This window comes from Plectropomus leopardus, chromosome 20 (assembly GCF_008729295.1).
Source record: "Plectropomus leopardus isolate mb chromosome 20, YSFRI_Pleo_2.0, whole genome shotgun sequence".
NCBI lineage: Eukaryota > Metazoa > Chordata > Actinopteri > Perciformes > Serranidae > Plectropomus > Plectropomus leopardus.
The window spans coordinates 13,509,365-13,529,956 of record NC_056482.1 but is presented as its reverse complement, the minus strand read 5'-3'; the positions used below and the strand labels follow the sequence as shown (position 1 = coordinate 13,529,956).

Here is a 20,592-nt window from a genome sequence, read left to right as displayed (position 1 = left end):
GTTACCTTTCTATCAGTAGGGGTGCTAGAAGGTGAGTTTTGTAACTGACAGAACCAGGCTAGCTGCCTCTCCCTGTTTTCCAGTCTTTGTGCTAAGCTATGCAAACTGGCCTCTGGCTGTAGCTTCATTTTAGCACACAAACATAAGAGTTGTATCAGTTTTTTTCTTCTGACTCTCTGCCAGAGAGAAAATAATCATTAAACATGAACCGTTTCCATAATAAAACCTTATCTTATGAGTTATAATAATTCTAAATGTAACATTCGACTGCATTTTGCATGCACACAGACTCACACATTAACACATCTCAACATCTCAGAGATTCCGATTCGTCATGGATATGGGCGATGAATGTGTAATGTGAAATTTTCATATTGCATCAACCCCACGGAGCTGAGTGGTGTGAAGCATTAAAGGGCAGTCTGTGTAAAAGTCCCAATGCTGATGTGCAGATGCAATTTTTGTCCCGACCTTTTCCCTCTTTTCCCATCCTACAGCCCTTGTTCATTTATATTCTGCTGAGCTGCTTGAGCCTTTGAGTGATAAATCCATGAAAGAGAGAGTGAGGGAAGGACGGATTCGGAGGGGGAAGAGCGGGAAGAGGAGGTCCGGCAGTACTACAATGATGAAAGTGAGTCTTCCCCAAGCTGCTCCTGGCTTATCTTATGACACACAATAGCTGCTTTAAATACCCTTGAAGTCCCCCTGCGGTGGCTAGTTTGGAGTGACAGTGACAAGAAAAGGGAAGGCTGCATGGCTTTAAATTCTTGATGAAATTGCAATTAAGACACCAGAAGAAGAATGGAGCCTGAGGCCGTGCAAGCAACGACCAAAAGGAAACAACAAGGATGTGAGGAGGAAATACATGAAAAGTTAATTCTGCTCCGTGAGCTTTAATTCTGGGCATCTGTCATCGCATATAACCCTCCCCTAAAAGTGTAGAGGAGATGAAACTGAAAATGGCCATTAAGTCTCGTGTATTAACCACAGCCCAGCGGGTTCTCTGCAGCTTTAATGAGCAGTAATCCAGTAGTGTTCGACCACAATACTCTGCAACATGGACAGATATTCTGCAGGGTATGTGCAGCAAAACAAAAATCCAGAAAGTGAGGTTTGAAACTTCACTTTCAGGGACTTTGATGCCCACGTTTGGCTGTTATGGAGAAATCCTGAGGGGTCTCTTTGGCCTCCCTTTAGCGACAGTTTCTTTGTGCTTTTGTCACATCCCATGATTATCGCCTTAATGCTGGCACTTGCGGTAAGATTAACTGCTGAAGCCTTGAAGGGAAACTGCCTTTTAGCACCCAGAATATCAAGTAATTGAAAGTTTGACCGGATGTATGTGCCTCTGCAGTTTTACACTAAAGCGAGTGCAAAGCCGGATACTTCTTACACAGCAAAGAAGACGTCTCAGCAAAAGGCTAAGCTCCAGTTGTGGAAATGTAAGCACTTCTGAATTTTTGCTTTATTACCCTTTAAATGATGGTCCTCCAGCATTTTTATATTCTTGTTACAATGCATTTCTATTTCATGTACTCAAAATAGAAAACATTTAATTTATTTTGCTTTACATAGGTCCATATTTAACCCTTTGAAAATAAATTGGCTTGATTTCTTTCAAAAACACAGAAAGAAAGCAATGAGCAATTTAAGAAGAAATGGCCAAAAAATATCAATAAATTAGTACAATAAATATTAAAAAGTATTTTACCTGAAAATTACCTGAAAATTAGTTTGAAAAAAAGAAAAGGAAATGGCATAAAAAGTGCTTAAAAACACTTCTGTAACATAATTTTAAAATGTAATTATGATATTTATGAATAGTTTTTTTCCCAACTTTTTTCTTTTTTCTCTAGACATTTTCCCTAGCATTTTGAATTTTCTTAATCTACTAATTTCTTGCATTTTGTGGAACATTTCTTAGCAAGTTGCTCATTGCCTTTTTTTCTTGTGTCTTTAAAATAAATCAGGGTTAAATACTTGTGAAATCTGTCTAAAAGCATCACAAGAAAAGTGATGTTGCTCCAGGTTTGAAAGGGTTAATAGACATATTGTAACTACTACATTCTTACAATTTATTAAAAATGTCTGCTTCTTTCTTTGCATGGATTTAATCAGTTTTGCAATGCAGGAGCACAAATTGTTCCAGCGTGTTCTTTCTCTTTGGTGTATGTAATTCTACATCAAAATTCTTAATATTATTCTTGCTGACACAAACATTTTTAAGGATTGCAATCCAGCTCATGCCAATTTACTGACCTAATAAGCTACAATCTCCTCTGATCGGCAATTGGAGGGTCCAGAGAAACCACCGGGTTAACATAATTATACGTCTTCTCAAGCATGTAAGCGCTGCTCCTCTCAGCGTCTTATCAGCCTGTGGCATCTTAAGACGCACGGTCCAATCAGTGGCCATGTATTTTGTGCATGGCTGCTCTGCCTCCCTGCCCAGCAGCCTCGAGGGTAAAGCCCGGGGTCCCGCTCACCATCTGCTGCTGTCTCTGGGGGTGGCACTATCACGTTCACCGTGCCATGCCAGCCCAGTGAGCCCAAAACCAGGCTTTGACCCTCTCCTCCACTGCCCTGAGACCTACTGTGTTCTTCACCAGGTTATTCACAGCTGCATGCTTCACACTGGTTGCTGATCCAGAGGCATATTCGGGATTGGCTTGTAAAAAAGTATTGGCTTCAATTTAAAGGAACAGTGTGTGGGATTAAACAGGATTTAGTGGCATTAAGTTGTGCGGATTGAAGATTGCAACCAGCTGAAACTTCCCCTGGTTAAGATTCCTTCAGTGTTCATTGTTCAGGTTTTTACCAGGAGCCAAATTATCTTCAGAGGTCTCTTCCTCTCCAAAACAAACAGACCCTGTGATTAAAATCAGATAAAAACACTGAGTGAAGCAGTTTCACGTTACAAATCAGTGTTTCTCTGACGCTGTCCAGCGTGTTGCAGATGGCCAAGCACCTGCTAATGTGTGCCTGCCTATATTCTCTGACAACTGAATGTGTTTCTGATCCAGACGTTTACTTTACTTACAAACAGAACTGGTCATTTGAACCTAAAAATCTGTGTTTCTCTGACAGTGTTTGGCGGGTTGGAGACTGGCCATTAGCCCAGCATTTTCTTTCTTTGATAACTTGAGGTATTTTCTGGGAGCTGAATTATTTGCAGAGGTGTCTTTCTCTCCAAAACAAACGGATCTGGGGATTTAAACTGGCAAAAACACTAAATAAAACACTTTTAACATTAAAATAATCTGTGTTTTTCCACTGCGGCGGGGGTGCAGTGACGGATGTAAAAATGCCAAATTGCACATGGACTTATCTAGAGCCAGTGTTCTGGGTTTTTTTCTTCACTACAGAAACATGGCATTGCAGCATGGCAGACTCTGTGGACGGGGACCCTCTTCCTTTGTAGATATTAATGGCTCATTCTAAAGTAACAAAAACATATGATTGTTATTTTCAGGTGATTATACATTAAAGAAAACATACATATTATATTATATTCCATTCCCGTCAATATATACCCCTAAATTCTACACACTTGACCTTTAATGCACAATCAAGCTGATGGAACAAAATGTTTGAAATCCACAGATTTGAGATTAGAGCATGGAATTGCCTCCCTGGTTAAAAATATGTTTTGCAGCACTGAAAACAGCACTTTTCATGGTTCTAACAGTCACAGCAAATCTCCCATTTCACAATTAGGATATAATCATTTCATGGGATGCAACTCCAAAGCTGATATTTTCTCTTATGCAGCCATTTCAAACTTTTTTGAGGAGCTGTTATCAGATTCCCGAGATTAATTTGCCCCCTGGACGTACAGCGTCTGGCGTGGAAAATCAAACCAGCATTTGAAGGCTTGCTGGAGGGACATGCCTGATATGCTGCAGCACATCACTGGCAATGCTAATTGGATGTTTGGACTACTTTTAAAAGGTCCACTGAACCCACAGCCAGCCCTTTTAAAGAGCGGTTGTTAAATAATTAAATCGACACAGATAGAGTAGAAGAATATTTAACTGCTACCCCCATTTAAAGGCTTAGCTTTACAAACCATCAACTCAATAATCTCTTAATTTAAACATCCAGCCCCCCCCCAATCTCCAAAGCTTAGAGGCAGCATCTGCTACACACACACTCTGCTGGGGAACATCTTTATAAAAATCCAACCTGAGACATGTTGACATCTGTTTTCCTAATAACTTTCATTCAGTGCCCATTTAGTCACTGCTTAGAGAACTATTTGTGTACTATTTAAATCCATGTTATCACTGACACATCCTACACCACAGGTTTTTGAAAGGTCAGATACTTTGCTGTAAGCTCCCCTATAGCTCAGGAAACAGCTTAGCCTACATAAATTCCTTAAAGTATATGTTTGTCATTTATAGATCTTATCTTTATGCTCTGTGAAATCAATGACAGAGCTCTCAGGGGATTTGTAATAGTTGGCGCATTAATCTAGCCATGCTCCCAATAGCAATATCAAAACATGCTACTCTGTTTTCCTTCATAGCCCGTGATCCACATTGACAGAAACAGAAACAGCCTCATGAATAATAAGCAATGTCAGAATATGAACTCATGTGGAGCGTGATTCAGCCGCATGTTTTCAACACGAGGGCTCGACATAGTGAGAGGAGCTTTGGAGGCTGACCTGATAGCACACTGATGCCAACACCTGCAATGCCAAGTCGAAAACACCACAACCTTACCATCCTTGCCAGCTTCAAATCTTAATCCCCCTCGGGCTTTATCACTAAAATCACCTTTTAGGACAAAAGCGGATCCTATAGGTGGCTTGCTGCACCTATTGCCTGTGTCATCCCCTCTCAGCTCCCCTGAACAGATTTGGCTCAGGGCCACATCATCTCTGTGAGGGAATATGAATGGCATTAGCTGCGGGCTGTTGCCATGGTGTTGACTTATTTACTGTACATCAGCCCACTGACTTCAAACAGCGCAGTACACGTTTTTGCTGCCATATTAGTGTCAGTATTATCATCTAAAGGACATATTTCCACTGAGTGATTTAAAAAAAATAAATTGTGGCTGCTTATAAACAACAGAAAGTTGTGAGCCAAATGGAAAAAGTCTTGTAAGCTGGAGACATATTGACCAAAAGATGTGCATTATTATGAAATAATAAATCTGTTTCACACTTTATGAATTGGTTTTCATTAATAATACTCATAAAAAACATATGAATTCAGATGAGATCAAAACAGGCACTTTTTTTAATTGGGAAGAAAAGCACTGCTATGATCTTTTCCTAAAATTGCTTCCTAATGAATAACATACAGTACAGCTCAGAGTTCATTTGGGTTTTTGATGTTTTGGGCAGCTGCTGGGCCTCACATTTTAATGAATCCACATGCAACAGCATTGGTTTTTACATCAGCCCAGTATTCAATGTGCTTAGAAGTTAATGCATGGATTATTGAATGCTTCAAAGGACACATTTAGGTGAAATGGCTAGTATACAATTTTGAGCAAAACCTGTGGTAGCTGTGAGGGTCAGAACAAAACAATATTTCAGAAAACACAACAGCATTTCAGAAAACACAACATTGCACAAAACACACAAAATTATAGAAAATATAATAGAGAAAAATAGCGTTTCAGAAAACACAACATTTCAGAAAAAACATAAAAACATTACACAGATCAAAGCAGCATTTTCAGAAAAGAAAACATTATTTCAGAAAACACAACAACATATTGGAAAACACTGTCAAACTCTTTCGAAATGTTGTTTTGTTTTGTGAAATGTTGTTTTGGTTTGTGAAATGTTGTGTTTCCCAAAACGTTGTATTGTTAGATGTTGTAGTGTTTTCTGAACTGTTTTTGTGTTTTGTTAAATGTTGTCGTGTTTTCTGAAATGTTAGTGTGTTTTGACCCTCAGGGCCACCATAAAAATCAATATAAGAAAACAAGAAACTCATATCTTATCCACTTGCAGGTTCAACTGGTTTTGATTTAGGGCTGATATATAAACTGATATTAAAAACCTCACTGACAGGCAGACACCAGGTGGTGGGAATGGGTGGAAACGCCTCTTCCGACCTCATCCATAACACCGGAGCACCTCAGGGCTGTAATTTCAGTCCCCTGATGTTCTCCCTGTACACACACAACTGTGCAGCCACTTCCAACTCCAACGCCAACATCAAGTCTGCTATGATGAAGCTATGGTGGGCCTGATCACAAATAACAACAAAAAGGCTTACCTAAAGGAGGAGAGAACCTGACCCGCAGGTGTCAAGACAATAACCTACTCCTGAATGTCCACAAAACGAAGGAAATGAGAGTCAACTTTGGGAAAAAGTAGCACAGGAAGTATAAGAGAGAGAAAATTCAACTCCTGCACCATTGAGAGAGTCCCGATGGGGAACATCACTGCCTGGTACAGAAACAGCACCAAACAGGACCGCACAACCCTGCAAAGAGTGGCTCATAGAGATAAACATAGGTTACTATAGGTGCAACTCCACCCTTAAGGATGTTTGTACCAGATGCTGCAGGAGAATCATCTCGTCTTTTCCCCCTTTTGTGGTCGCAAAGAAGGTACTGGATACACCCTGCCAGGACTGAGAGGCTCAGGAAGACCTTCTACCCTCACACTGCAAGGATCCTATGTGAAGACCCTGCCCAACCCTGGACCTAATTCTCATAGTCATTTATTTTTAAAAAGAATTGAATTCAATTCAATTAAATTCAATATTCCACATAAGCTTGGGTAGGACAGTACTTATGAATGGGGGAAGGTCTTTGTTTTCTTGTATTAGTTACCATGACATGGTAAAATTTGACAAGAGATGACAAAATACAGTTTTATGTGAAAGACTAACAATATTTTAAACAATGACTTCTGATCGTTGAGCACATGTGTAATAAATATGTCATTTAAGGACAGACTCCTAAAATTAGCTCAGTGCGTAATGCCTGCTGAAAACCTAGTGATTCTGTCTCTGAGCTTAAGTTTGTGCAGTGGACTAAAATCTGTTGTTTTTTGGGGAGAGAAATCTTGTAGCCTATTTCAGGATTCCAGTAGCATAAGTGTGACAGTTGTTGCATGGATGGGTAGGCTTTGCCTGCCAAAATGTCCTATGCAGTCACTTCATGAAAAGTTATGCAACATAGAAGAAAAGCTCTGATAGCACCATGAGTTTTGAGTTATATAAATATATAGTTATCACAATACAGGCATATTAGGGCAGTGCTTTTTACTTTTTACTACTCATATGTACCTAAATAGAGTATATTTAATAATGAGAAATAGCTGACTCTAGTTTGAAAAGCAGTTTCATTTTGCTTACACAGATAAAAAAAATGAGATTATTTTGCAAAATGTGCAACCTAATGACCTTAATATGATTACAGCGCACTATTATACTGGTACTACAAGACATGGGTACTGCCAGTTTAGCACAACATTCTCTTTAAATTACACATTTTGATTATATGTTATCTATAAATGTGGATAAAGGGACTAATAGCTAAACAATTCAAGTCATAGTTAATGTGGTTCAGTTAACTGATAAAACAAAGAATGCTTATAGTGTTATTTGCTTTTAGATAACGGATGACTAACTTGTTTCTGTTTTCGTCAGTTACACAATTTCAGTGTGCAGTTGGTTCAAAGGAAACAGAAAAACATTATGGCAAAGACTTTGAATTTGTGTATACTGACTGAGGAAGAGAGATAAAGCAGCTACTGTGATTAAAGCAGTATTGGACTGTGTATAATAGCCTACATCTCAACATCAGAGACATTGCTGCCGAAAATTAGGACGTAATCGAGATTCAAACTAAGACTCTGCTACGAAGACGTCTGTGTCAGCCTCTCAAGTGTACACACATAATGCTAACACAATTATAGGAGGCAACAGGGCGAGGATGCTGTATGTTCTCTCATAAATCATGTGAAAAGCCAGCCACACACAGACACACACACAAAAATGTGCAATTTTGTAAAATGTAAAAACGCATTTAAGTAGTTTGACAAGATATAAAAAGCACATGAGATTTTAAGTGCAGATTTTTTAAAGAACTAAAAAAAGCCTGAAATATTCAGTTCAGTATTAGGTATGGTGCCCCTCTGCTTCCTCTTCACAAGGCCTTACAGATCTCAAACACATGATATATATATGATATATATATATATATCACTGAATTCATTAAGTCAATTTTAGGGGGATCGAAAAAGCAAGACCGTAAAATTATGTGATATGGTTAGATGAAGCTGCTGCATTACTGGCTTTGAAGTACAGTTCATCCAATCTGCATCTCTGTAAGTATTATTGTTACATCAGAAACTATATTACGGGGCGATGCAAAGGGTTTAAGATGACAAAAATTACAGTCTACAAAATAATTGCCCAAAAGAAAAATATGCATAATTTTATAGATTTGTTGTTTCTTTTTCATCTTCTTCTTCTTCTTCTTCTTCTTCTCATTATTATTATTATTATTATTATTATTATTATTATTATTAATTATTTATTTTATTCTTTTGTTACATTTTATCAGCAGTTAACAAAAACATTCAGTAATCAATGCAAAAATATACATATAAAAATAATGAGACAGTTGGTACAAACCAGACAGACACATAAAATAGAATAAAACAGACACAAGTATGAACACAGTGTTTTTTTATGACATATTTTTAAGTTTGTTATTGTTTTAAGATATGTTTCTGGGTCAGATTTTTTTAAGTGGTATATGATGGCAATTTCTTGAATACATTTATTTTACGAATGCTCAAATAATGAGCAAATGAAGTCCACTGACTTCCATATTGTTACCAAAGGTGCATTTTTCATGCATATCAGGAATGTATCTATAAATAACACAATTTACCGGATAGTATCTGTGTATAATATTAATAAGTAACTCTTTGATTTTATTGAGCAACACATATTTGAAAGGAACAGTAAAAACAGTATTCCACGTCTCACTATCAAGACTCTGGTCTGTATAATTGCACAGATATTTGGGTGAGTGGACCTGTATGTCACACGCTCCGCAGCAGTAGGTAGCAGTGTTGAGCGAAAGCGTCACACCAGACCGGAAGAAGACGATGGAAGCAGAAGAAGAAAGTCACACGTGCATCTAACATGTCTGCCCACCGTGTTGTTATGTGTTGAAATGCCATTAGCTGTTTTGCCAAGTGTTGACGCAGTTTATATTTTGCAAACCGTACGCTAAAGTTACCGAGGTTAGTGTAAGAGAGCATTTAAAGCGTCAACATGGCGCAGAGAAAGAAGAAACTAACGAAGAAGAAGAGACACACAGCCAGCAGGGATCCGGACGCTGACTCTGACTGCGGAGACTTTGAGCTGGCTGCTGAAATTAAGGACGATGACTCTGTAAGTGTCAATACTCTTAAAAAACAAGCTTAAGCAGTTGGCCGCCGATATGGTGTGTAATATTGTGGTAAAACTATATCTTTCGCGTCATAACGTAGCAAAGTGTACAGTTTTACCCACATGATGTTATGCATGGGGGTATAGCTCAGTGGTAGAGCATTTGACTGCAGATCAAGAGGTCTCCGGTTCAAATCCGGATGCCCCCTGGGATGTCCTCCTTTACCAATTTGGCTCTGCGGTATTTTCATGTCAGGTGTTCTGTAAGTAAGCATAAAGCAGGAAGCAAGTAATATTTCTAGCAGTGATATGTCCATAGCTACTTCCAGTATATCTCAGAATCAGAGATGGATTTATTGGATTTGTTTTGGTTTTTGGTAGGGGTTGACTGATGATGGTTTATCGATACCCATTAGTAGTACTTAATGATATTGAAAACCGATATTTGGAACCGATTTGCATTTACAATAAAAATGAAAATACTTCTGTCGAATTTAGAGTTTAGAATATAAAAAACTACAACCCATCAATTCTCTGCACTTTTTTTTTCATAAAGTTCAATGAAAATTTGAATAATGAATGAATAAAAATAGCTCCCTGACGTTTTACAAAGTAAAAGTTTTTCCCATGCTGACACTTTAACATAAGATGAATCAACAATGGAGCCATTATATCAATCTGTGTCAGTCTATTTCCATTTAGAAATGTGTTATACTTAATGTGGCCTAGATCTGACATATGCATTTTGCTGTGGAGAAGCATGTGTGTGCAGAGTTTGACAAATGAGGTCTGTGCTTAAATCTGAGTTTTAGATGTATATATTTTCACGGTATTTTACAACATCACAACTACTTTGGAGCCAATGGATGAGTATAAAACTTCACACAGTGTGATGTGGAAACCTGAAACCTGCCGTGCACATACACTGAGAAAGGATTTTTCAGTGAAGTAGGAGGCATCCTGTATCCACCAGTTAAACTTTCAAAATTAACAATATCTGCCAATTCAGACAGCTTTAATACTTACAGCAATGTAGAGCGGGTATCCTATCCCATAACATGTACTGCTTACATGACGAGAAACATGTTTTAACAGATGAATTCAGCAAGATGCATTGGTGAATGCTTCTCTGGTGCCTCTGTCATGTTGTTAACAAGCTGCTGTTGTGTTTTCTGATTGGTTACACAGCCAGGAAGGAAACTCCCGCGGTTCCCGACCACATCAGACTGCCTGTCAGATGTGGAGCCAGACACCAGGGAGCTGGTCAGAGCCCAAAACAAGAAGAAGAAGAAGTCTGGAGGCTTTCAGTCCATGGGTAAGATCCCGTGAAGAGTGCACACATACGGCTGCAAGTCCACTGGTTATAATCTGGACAATGATATGATATTTGCTGATCTGCCACGATATGATTTCAATTCGATTTAGGGGCTGACTATCGATATGTGCTGATATTATACGCACATTTAACAAAGTCGGATACAGAGGAAGCTGCCTCCCCTAAAAACAACACATAAATAATTGGAAATAATTAAAACTGGTTCATTCTTAAAATGCTTTCTAGAAAAAAAAAAGTTTTCATTTGAACTCAAACCATAATATTTTCATTAAAACTTCAGGCCTATCTGACTTGAAGACAAACTTCTCCCAACATCCTCAAAACGTTGATTAAGAAGATCTTTTAACAAAAAGCTTAAATCTCAGCTCAATAATAAATGTCAAGGATCATAGACAAAACAATTGTCTTTTGTAAGTCATGTTTCCCCCATATGTACAACATGCTAAAGTTATTAGCATAAGCTCTTCTCATAAATTAACCAATGTGCATTTATTATTTATGCTTTCTCTTACTCACCATTTCTTTAAGTCACCACGCCTCCTGACAGAACAGCACCGATGAATTTCAAACTGCATGCACATTTTTTCAGTCCGACATTGTTGAAACAGAGCAGCTAATGTTGCTGTAGCAAGAAGTTAGCGAACAAAACATTTCCACACTGATGATTATTCCCGGGGAAATAGCGTTATCCTCGTCGTCTTTCTCTCGGCTGCTCACCATCATCTGCCTGACTCTGTGTGATGGTGACACAGAATTTGAAAGTAAAGGCGCATCTGAAAGAGGATGATATGGATCAATGTTTACACTTTGCTATGATGATATGTGATCGTTGCTCATTGAATTGATATATTTACCGTTTCTCTAAAGGCAATATTTTTTAACTACATTTTGTATGATTTCAGGTCTCAGTTACCCCGTATATAAAGGCGTCATGAAGAGGGGTTACAAAGTCCCTACTCCGATCCAAAGAAAGGTAAGTCTGTACAACCTCGGGATCCTGTAATCAAACATTTGTGATTTCAAAAGGAGCAATATGTCATGCACAATTCTTCTCTTCACCACTTCAGACTATCCCAGTCATTTTGGATGGCAAGGACATAGTGGCCATGGCCAGGACTGGCAGCGGTAAGACGGCTGCGTTCCTGGTTCCCATGTTTGAAAAGCTGAAGGCCCCTCAAGCCCAAACAGGAGCCAGGGCCCTCATCCTGACTCCCACCAGAGAGTTGGCCCTGCAGACCATGAAGTTCACAAAAGAGGTCTGATAACACACCGATGAGTGTTTCCTGTTGTTCATTTAAGTTTTAAAGTCATATATTTACAGGGTACTTTTTAAATGTTTTATATTTAAAACACAACATTATAATTTTTTATATTTTATACTTTTAAGGACGCTATTATGTACACTTTATATATTCATGTACTGTCTATAATGTCAAATAAGTCTTTGATATTTCTATCTTTAAACATTATGTTTAGTTTTTATTGCTTTATCGTGTGAATGTAGATTGTAGATCATTGTGTTTGGATTATGAATGCAGCAGCTATTTTCAAGTAATTTCCGTAAGGATGAATGAAGTATCTATCTATCTAAGTTGGCCTTTGGCACATGTAGATTTAACATTGTTTAGTTAATCTGCAGAAGAGCCTCGATAATTATTATTTAATGCTTTCCCTGATTTTTCTCTCTCTCTGTGTTATGGTATTAATAGTTGGGGAAATTCACTGGCCTCAAGACTGCCTTGATCCTTGGTGGAGACAGGTGTGTGAGCTCTCTGTGGTCTTAAATTTTCTGTTATACTCTTCATATTGTTGTTGTAAAACTCTGGGATAAATGTAAATGTCTTTGCTCTTTTACAGAATGGATGATCAGTTTGCTGCTCTTCATGAGAACCCTGACATGTGAGTGATGGTTGCAGCGCTTACTCATAATGTTGTTTCTCCCCATGCATGTACGATATGTTGTAATCCTAATCGTCGCCCTTTTCTTCCAGAATCATCGGTACCCCTGGTCGTCTCATGCACGTTATCAAGGAGATGAACCTGAAGCTGCAGAATGTGGAGTATGTGGTGTTTGATGAGGCTGACAGGTGAGAAACGAAGTTGTTTAAAGGTGTTATTTTTTCATTTCACAGCTTGGATCCACGCTTGCACGAATTTGTGAACATGTCGGTATTCTTCCCTCACTCAGGTTGTTTGAGATGGGTTTTGCTGAGCAGCTTCAGGAGATCATCCGAAGGCTTCCAGACAACAGACAGACTCTGCTGTTCTCTGCCACTCTGCCCAAACTGCTGGTGGAGTTTGCCAGAGCGGGTGAGATCAACAATCACTTCAGTTTTACGTGCATCCATTATTATAACACAACTTAGGTGTCCCACGGTCATGGAAAACCTGGAAAAGTTATGGAATTGCACAGTCTCGTTTTCCAGACCTTGAATAAGAAAATATAATTGAAAGTTTTCGAGAAGTCATGGAATTTTGTTGTGTGCAATGAAAGTATTTGTTAGGGTAATCTAGGAATAATATTCTATATAATGTAACATAAAGGCATATTTATTTTCTAGAAGTTAGCTGTTGACATAATGTAGCCCCAAAATGCATTGACTTAAAGCTGCGGGGTCCATTGTTTTAGCATCACCATTGCATTGTGCGATAGTTGCAGCGAAGGACATGCGTAAGGCAAATACCTCAAACAACTTATTTGTTGTTTGGTACAAATACAAAAACTTGCACAGTTGATACTGGCCATGGCCTCCCCTTTGGGGTAGATTAAGTAGCATGAGGGCATTTGTTATGGAAAGTGAAGACTCCTGTGTGTGTGTGTGTGTGTGTGTGTGTGTGTGTGTGTGTGTGTGTGTGTGTGTAAAAAGCCCTGTAACCAGGCTGTCAAGTGCTGCAGACACAGTGAAGTGCATGCTTTTCCAAAATCGAAATTTTATCATGTGTCCTTGAAAAGTCATGGTAAAGTTTTGAAATTTTGGTCATGATAATGTATGGGAACCTCGATATTTCTGCTAAGACCTATGCTAACTATATAAGTTTGTTTTTTTTATTTTTATTTTTTTAAATATATTTTCAGGGCTGACTGAACCAGTATTGATTCGTTTGGACGTGGATTCAAAACTCAGTGACCAGATTAAGGTAAAGAAATTACACATTTATTTAGTTGACATGTTACTGCAAAATTGTGATATCAGTAACCTCCATCAGAGACCTGTGTTTTTGATTATTTAATCATTTAAATAAATATGACTGTTAAGGGTTCATGTCGCATCAAAAAATTGGAGCTAAATTCTCTCTTCAGATCCATCCATCCCGGTGTCCTTAAAAAGCCTGAAAAGGCATTGAATACATCAATCTAAGAATAAGGATGTTTTTTCTTCTGACATGTCATAGTAAAATCTCAAATAATTGGTAAAAATCCTTTTTTAGAATTATTTCCAAAATGCCTCTTTCATTAACATGACCACATCAGGATAGTGGAACCAAAGCTCATGTTTTGTCTCTGGTCAGGATGCTCAGAGCAGAAGATTCAATGTATACAAGCTAACTGTCAATGTACCCTGGACAATGTAGGGAAGTACAGAGTCAACGAAAATTGGGAATTTAACCAAATAGTTGCGGTAAAGAATACCAGTAAAGGAAATGCACGAAAGGCTTGGCCCGATGGAATTGTGGGCAGAGTGAGAAACATAAAATCGCCAACAAACGGCTGGCATTTCCAAATTCTGTCCTCCCCGTGTCGCCACCATAAAACAAAAGAAGTCAAGTTTTATTTTACATTAAACATTTGGGCAAATTTTCCCTAAATCTTAAGCAGTTTTTTTTGGTCTTAAATTTAATTACGAATAGAATTAAAAAAAGTCTTAAATTTAACTTGCCTCAAGCTGTAGGAACCCTGGCATCCAGCGCACAGCCTGATTTACTCTTTTCTTTCCTCAGCTGTCGTTTTTCCAACTGCGTGTCGATGACAAACAAGCGCTGCTGCTCCACCTGCTGAGGAATGTAGTGAAGCCTCAGGAGCAGACGGTGGTTTTTGTAGCCACCAAACACCATGTGGAGTACCTCAAGGAGGTGAATTACCAACAGCTGATTAACTTGGTTTGTGTCTCTCTCTGCATTAACCTTGATTTATGGAAAATGTGTAATTTCTTCGTTTTGATCTCCAGCTGCTGACCTCAGAAGGGCTGGAGTGTGCCTACATCTACAGCGCCCTTGATCCGACTGCCAGAAAGATCAACATAGGAAAGTTCGTGCATCGGAAAGCCATGGTGCTCATTGTGACTGATGTTGCTGCTCGCGGTATCGACATCCCAATGCTGGATAATGTCATCAACTACAACTTCCCCTCCAAGCCCAAACTCTTTCTGCACAGAGTTGGTGAGTGGCTTACACGGTGAATTATTATCTCGGTTTGTCCGTAATTCAGGGTTCCTGTTGCTCCTTAAAAAGTCTTAAATTCAACTGGACAAATATAAGGACTAAATGTCATGAAGTAGTCTGGAAGTTGAAGTCTAATTGCCCCCCAAAAAATCTTATTTAATTTATCCATCTTTTAATTTCTTTTTGTCAAAATGAGTTTTTCTGCCTTCACATTTTCTGATCAAAGAAATCTTAAAATCTACCATTCTAATAACCAGGGGTGAAAAGTAACTAAGTGAAGTACATTTACTCAAGTACGGCACTGAAGTACAAATTTCAGGTACTTGTACTTGAGCATTTTCTTTTCACGCCACTTTATGCTTTTACCTCACTACACTTCATTGGGAATATTGTACTTTTTACTTCACTTTGTTTATTTGGCAGCTTTAGTTACATTACAAATTAAGATTTTTGCATCAAAACATAACAAAGAATTTATAAAATATGATTTTTGTTATAAATTAAATTACCAAACAGTTTATACAAGTACAGCTGCAGCAACTAGTTGATCAGTCACTGACAAAATATTAATTACCAGCTCTTTTGATAAAGATTGTAATGGGTTTTTTGGGGGTGTGTTTTTTTCTCTTATTTTTTTCCAGTTTAAAAAAATATATTTTGAGTTTTATGATGTCTTTTTCTCACTTTTTTTCTAACATTTTTGTTTTTTTCTTCAAAATTTTTAAAAATATTTTGAGTTTATTCTGTCATCTTATGGACCAAATAAATTAATCTAGAAAAACAATGAAAATAATTGTTAGTTACAGCCATAGTGATGATGTTATGAAAAATGAGGAGCATTTGGCCATCGGTCATCACCTTTCTTTTCCCATCAGGCCGTGTGGGACGTGCTGGCCGCAGTGGTGTAGCCTACAGTATGATCTGTCCAGATGAGATGCCTTTTGTCTATGACCTTCACCTCTTCCTTGGGCGGCCTGTTCAGTTCGCCACACCTGAACACACACGAGGTAGGCTTTGCAGAATCCCTTTTTAAATTTCAACTGATGAATGAACTCTCTGATTAGTTGTCACAACCTTTGCCTCTCTGCTCTCTCCGATCTAAACCTCTCCTCCAGATTCAGAGGGCGTGTTTGGTCGGGTCCCCCAGAGTATCCTGGACGACGAAAGTTCTCACCTGATCACAGCCCACGAGAACTCCCTGGACCTGCATAACCTGCACCATGTCTCCGAGAACGCCTATAAGCAGTATCTCAAGTCTCGACCAAACCCGTCACCTGAGTCCATCAGACGGGTTAAAAGCACAGATCTGTCCACCATGGGTGTCCATCCATTACTAGGTGAGTTTGGAAGAGGATGGACAGTGATGATGGTGGGACGCAGGCTGCGGTTTGTAACAGCACTTCATTGATCTTGTTTCAGGGTCGGGTTTGGAGAAAACAGAACTTGAGCGCCTTCACATAGTTGACGCCATCAAAAGCTATAAATCCAAATCAGTGAGTTACAGGAGATAATAATGCACATATCTCATATTGCTGCAGTTTCCTGCTAACCTGTGTTAAAAAAAAACAACTCCTGTCCTGTTTTTGTAGACTATCTTTGAAATCAACTCTAACAGTAAGACACAGGCTGGTGAGGTGATGCGGGCCAAACGCTCCAAGGACACGCGGCTGGTGGACAAATTCAAAAAACAGAAAGACAGCCTGGCTGCAGAAAGCCGACTGCACCAGCCCGCCAACCCAACCACCAGCGGCGCCACCGATGACTTCACACAAACAACAGACGAAGAAGAGGACGATATGAAGGCAAGAAACTCTCATGCCTCTGTGGTAGGGCTGGGTACCTCGATAAATGTTCTGATATGAGACTAGATAGTGTCCTAGATTCTGGATGTCGTAATGTCAGAAGTGATATCGTTTCCTGGTTTTACAGGCTGAATTACAGGAACATGTTGTAATTTTCTGAACTTATCAGACTGTTCTAGCTGTTTTATTATATACCCACTTTGTCATTATATCCACATAACTGTTGATTATTTATCAAAAATATTTTTTGAAAGCACCAATACTCAACTCTGCAACATCATTGCCATGTTGATTTTAAAGTATTTGGTCAGAAATAACTTTATCATTATTGCCAAGTGCTACCCTGTTATATTATGCTTTGAAACCAGGAATCTTTGCATATTTGTTCTTGAGTATTTTTGTAAGATCTAAGATTTAAGAGCAATGAGAATGACCGTTTGCATTTTCTTTTACCCAAGGTAATTAATCTAATCAATTAATCTGCAAATTATTTTCTTGATTAATTGTTTTGTTTTTAAAATGTCAGAAAATAGGGAAATGTTCATAATCACAATTTTATAAAGTCCAAGTAGAAGTCTGTAGATGTTTTGTCCAACCAAGTCTCCAAAACTCAAAGATATTGAGTTTATTGTACTAAGAATAAACTCTGTAATCATATATACATACATATCTATATCCCCTTCATGCTCAAAGTTTCCTATCTTCATTCAAATTAAAATTATCTTCATGAAAAAAAAAGATTGTTTATCAAAACATTTGCTGATTTTGTTTTCTGTTGATTGACTAATCAAGTACTTGAATAATCAATAGAAATCTTAAAGATTTTTCTTTTCAAACTGTAAGACATCTCTACTTTATGCTAATTATTGATGCAAATCCAGTTTGTACACAGCAGTTTACCTGCCGACCTAGATGTCACAGCTAAACATGTAATTCCTCATGTCTCCACCAGGGGGTGTTCTCTGCAGTGGTAGGTGGGAAGAGAAAAGGCCAGCAGGAAGACGGGGAAGAACGGCAAAAGAGCAAGAGAAGCAGACAGACAGGCAAAGATGAGGAGTATTACATCCCCTACAGACCCAAAGACTTCAACTCTGAGAGAGGGTGAGACCTAAACCATTGATTTTTGTGTGAAAAATAAACGACATCAGACATCATTAACGTGTGTTATTTTCGTATTATAACCCGCGATTCGTGTTCTTCGTGGTGTTAGGTTGAGTCTGGGAGGAGACGGCAGTGCATTTGAACAACAGGCCTCCTCAGCGGTCCTGGACCTCATGGGCGATGAGGGAGACAAGCTAAATCAGCACAAAAACATGATGAAATGGTAAAAGTTTAAATTCACACCTAACCTGTCTCTTTCTGACATTTTGTGCTTCTGATTCTGTTTTTTTTACCATAATTGAGTGTCTTTTTGTAATTTTAAGGGACCGCAAGAGGAAGCGCTTTGTGAAAGAAGCAGGAAAGGAGGACCAGAAGAAGAAGATCCGACTAGACGGGGGACAGGTGATCAGTAACAAGAAGAACAAGAAGAACTTGTATCCTCTTTGTGCACTTGTTTAGCTGTTACTGCTGGTACTGTTACACTTCTCTCTCACTCTGACAACATTTAGCTGTATTGAAAAGACGTTGCGTCACTTAACGACATGTCAGTTACGAGGAGTGGAAGAAAAAATACAAGGTGGATGACGGGGGATCTGGCTCAGATGGAGAAGGAGGAGGAGCACGAGGAGGAAGGAGGCCAGGAGGAGGTAGGGGAGCAGCTTCATCTCTGCAGAACTAACCCACTGTATCAGAATCTTTTATTTTCTTTCCTCGTTTTTGTATTACTGATCTTTTTTTTTAGGCTCCCGTAAGTCTTATTGTCTTAATATGCTATTTGTCTTTGACAATTTTTGTAGATACATTTTCACTGTTTTTGTACGTATTGTAAAATCTTTTTTCATTTCATTTATTCTATTGTGTTTATCTATATAACCTTGTAACCTCTTTAACTAATTATCATACGTGCAATTTTTCCTCGTTTCTCTTGGATATATTTTGATGACATTTTTCTTACGCTTTTTTGTGAGACTTATTTGTATTAATTATTCAGTTATATTTTGTTTGACTGTGCTATGTTGCTCCTAAATTGTTTTTCTAATATTAACTATTTATCTCCGGCCTTAGTCTTTTGAAAAAAATCTTTTTGAATATCATTTTTTCGAAGATCGATGTTTTCTGAGCCTTCTCATCAATATAACATTCTAGATAGTTTTAAAACTGCTATCCTTAGTATCATTCATCTCTTTATGGGTCTTTAATGCTTTTTACAAAGAGATTGTTTGAATATATTTATTTGTTTATAAAAGATAATTTCAGGGCTCATTTAAACATGATTTATTTCTTTATAAGGTTGTACATTTATTGTTATTCATATACATTGATTAATGTTTGTGAATCATAGCCTTTGATTTTTCGTCTTTTGTTTTACTCTTTTATTTTAGTTTCTCGTCCATGGCATTTTTTTTTTCAACGCCTCAGCCTTTACTACAGGCCACTGGCTTTCCTGTTGATTATTATGGGCACTCCTCCTGTTAGGTGATAGCTTATGATTTTGCAAATCATTCATGCAAAGATGGTTCTTATCGAGTCATTATGTACGGCCCATTCATCTGTTTAAATCTCATCTGTTTAAATATTATCTGCTATTGTTTTTGCTTTGTTTTTATGAAGACAGCTTGTTAGCTGGAACCTGTTTGTGTCCATGTTGGCCCTAAATTAATAAGTGAAGTCTTATGAATTCCGGTGGTGTTTCTCTTATCTATATTATCCATTTTCCAGGTGGTGGCCGAGGCCGTGGTCGTGGCCGTGGCCGTGGTCCTAACTTCCAGAGCCCCGTAGGAGTGCAGCAGACGCCCGGCGGTCGCAGAGTGCGCTCGGAGCTGAGGACGAAAGAGCAGATCCTGAAGCAGCGCAAGAAAAACCAGAAGCACCAGTTCCTGCAGAGCGGAGGCCTGAAGAATCTCAAGAACAAGAACAAAAAGTGGCTCGGAGAAGTGAAGAGGTCAGGTTTTGGACGGGGCGATCACAAGAAGGGTAAGATGAAGAAAAGACTCTGAGGACACAGAGGGAGAACTGTCTCGGAGGGATGGTGGCTTGAGACTGGAAGATGAAGACCGTTATCTTTCCACAACACCGTACATAACTTCACAGCGTTTTTCATGGTTGTGGATTAAAGGAGAAGCTGAGTTGAACTTCACCTTTTTCCATCATTGCCTACTGAACCCTAAATTTGACAGAGTATGTTATTACCTGATCCAGTGAATTGGATTTTATTTGTGTTGGCAGATTCATGTTTTTGAGATATTTCTACACACATTATTAAATAATGGGAAAATACAGATGTGAATAAGACAATATTTTGTGTTTCTTTATTTGCAGTCAGTTGCATGTTGATACAAAAAAGTGTGTTTGAGATGTGCCTTTTCAAAATATAAACACTAAAACCCGACAAGTTGATCTTACTTAAATTCATCTTGGAAACTGATTACCTTGAAAAATGAAAGTTAATCTGACTTTTTGTCTTAATTTATATTTAATTTATATCCAATGTTTAGCTGTATTTTGTGAAGTTTTTGCAACTTAAAATTGTCAGGTTAAGTCTTTTTAAGTGTTTAATGATGTTGCTAAAGACTGATTTAATTAAACT

General features: G+C 38.3%; 1 protein-coding gene and 1 non-coding gene across 2 annotated transcripts; both read left to right on the top strand.

Annotated features, from left to right (window-relative positions):
- The first annotated feature begins 9,117 nt into the window (after positions 1 to 9,117).
- Positions 9,118 to 20,300, top strand: ddx54 (DEAD (Asp-Glu-Ala-Asp) box polypeptide 54). The gene is made up of 20 exons (XM_042509116.1): positions 9,118 to 9,389; positions 10,575 to 10,701; positions 11,625 to 11,695; positions 11,790 to 11,978; positions 12,432 to 12,481; positions 12,580 to 12,621; positions 12,714 to 12,809; positions 12,911 to 13,032; positions 13,799 to 13,860; positions 14,662 to 14,793; positions 14,889 to 15,099; positions 15,978 to 16,109; positions 16,218 to 16,439; positions 16,522 to 16,595; positions 16,692 to 16,904; positions 17,857 to 18,005; positions 18,115 to 18,228; positions 18,329 to 18,439; positions 18,555 to 18,652; positions 19,725 to 20,300. The coding sequence occupies exons 1-20, from the start codon at positions 9,270 to 9,272 to the stop codon at positions 20,000 to 20,002; spliced, it is 2,613 nt and encodes an 870-aa protein (XP_042365050.1). The 5' UTR covers positions 9,118 to 9,269; the 3' UTR covers positions 20,003 to 20,300.
- trnac-gca lies at positions 9,524 to 9,595 on the top strand. Its single transcript has one exon. It is a non-coding gene; the product is annotated as a tRNA-Cys (tRNA).
- Positions 20,301 to 20,592: the final 292 nt, after the last annotated feature.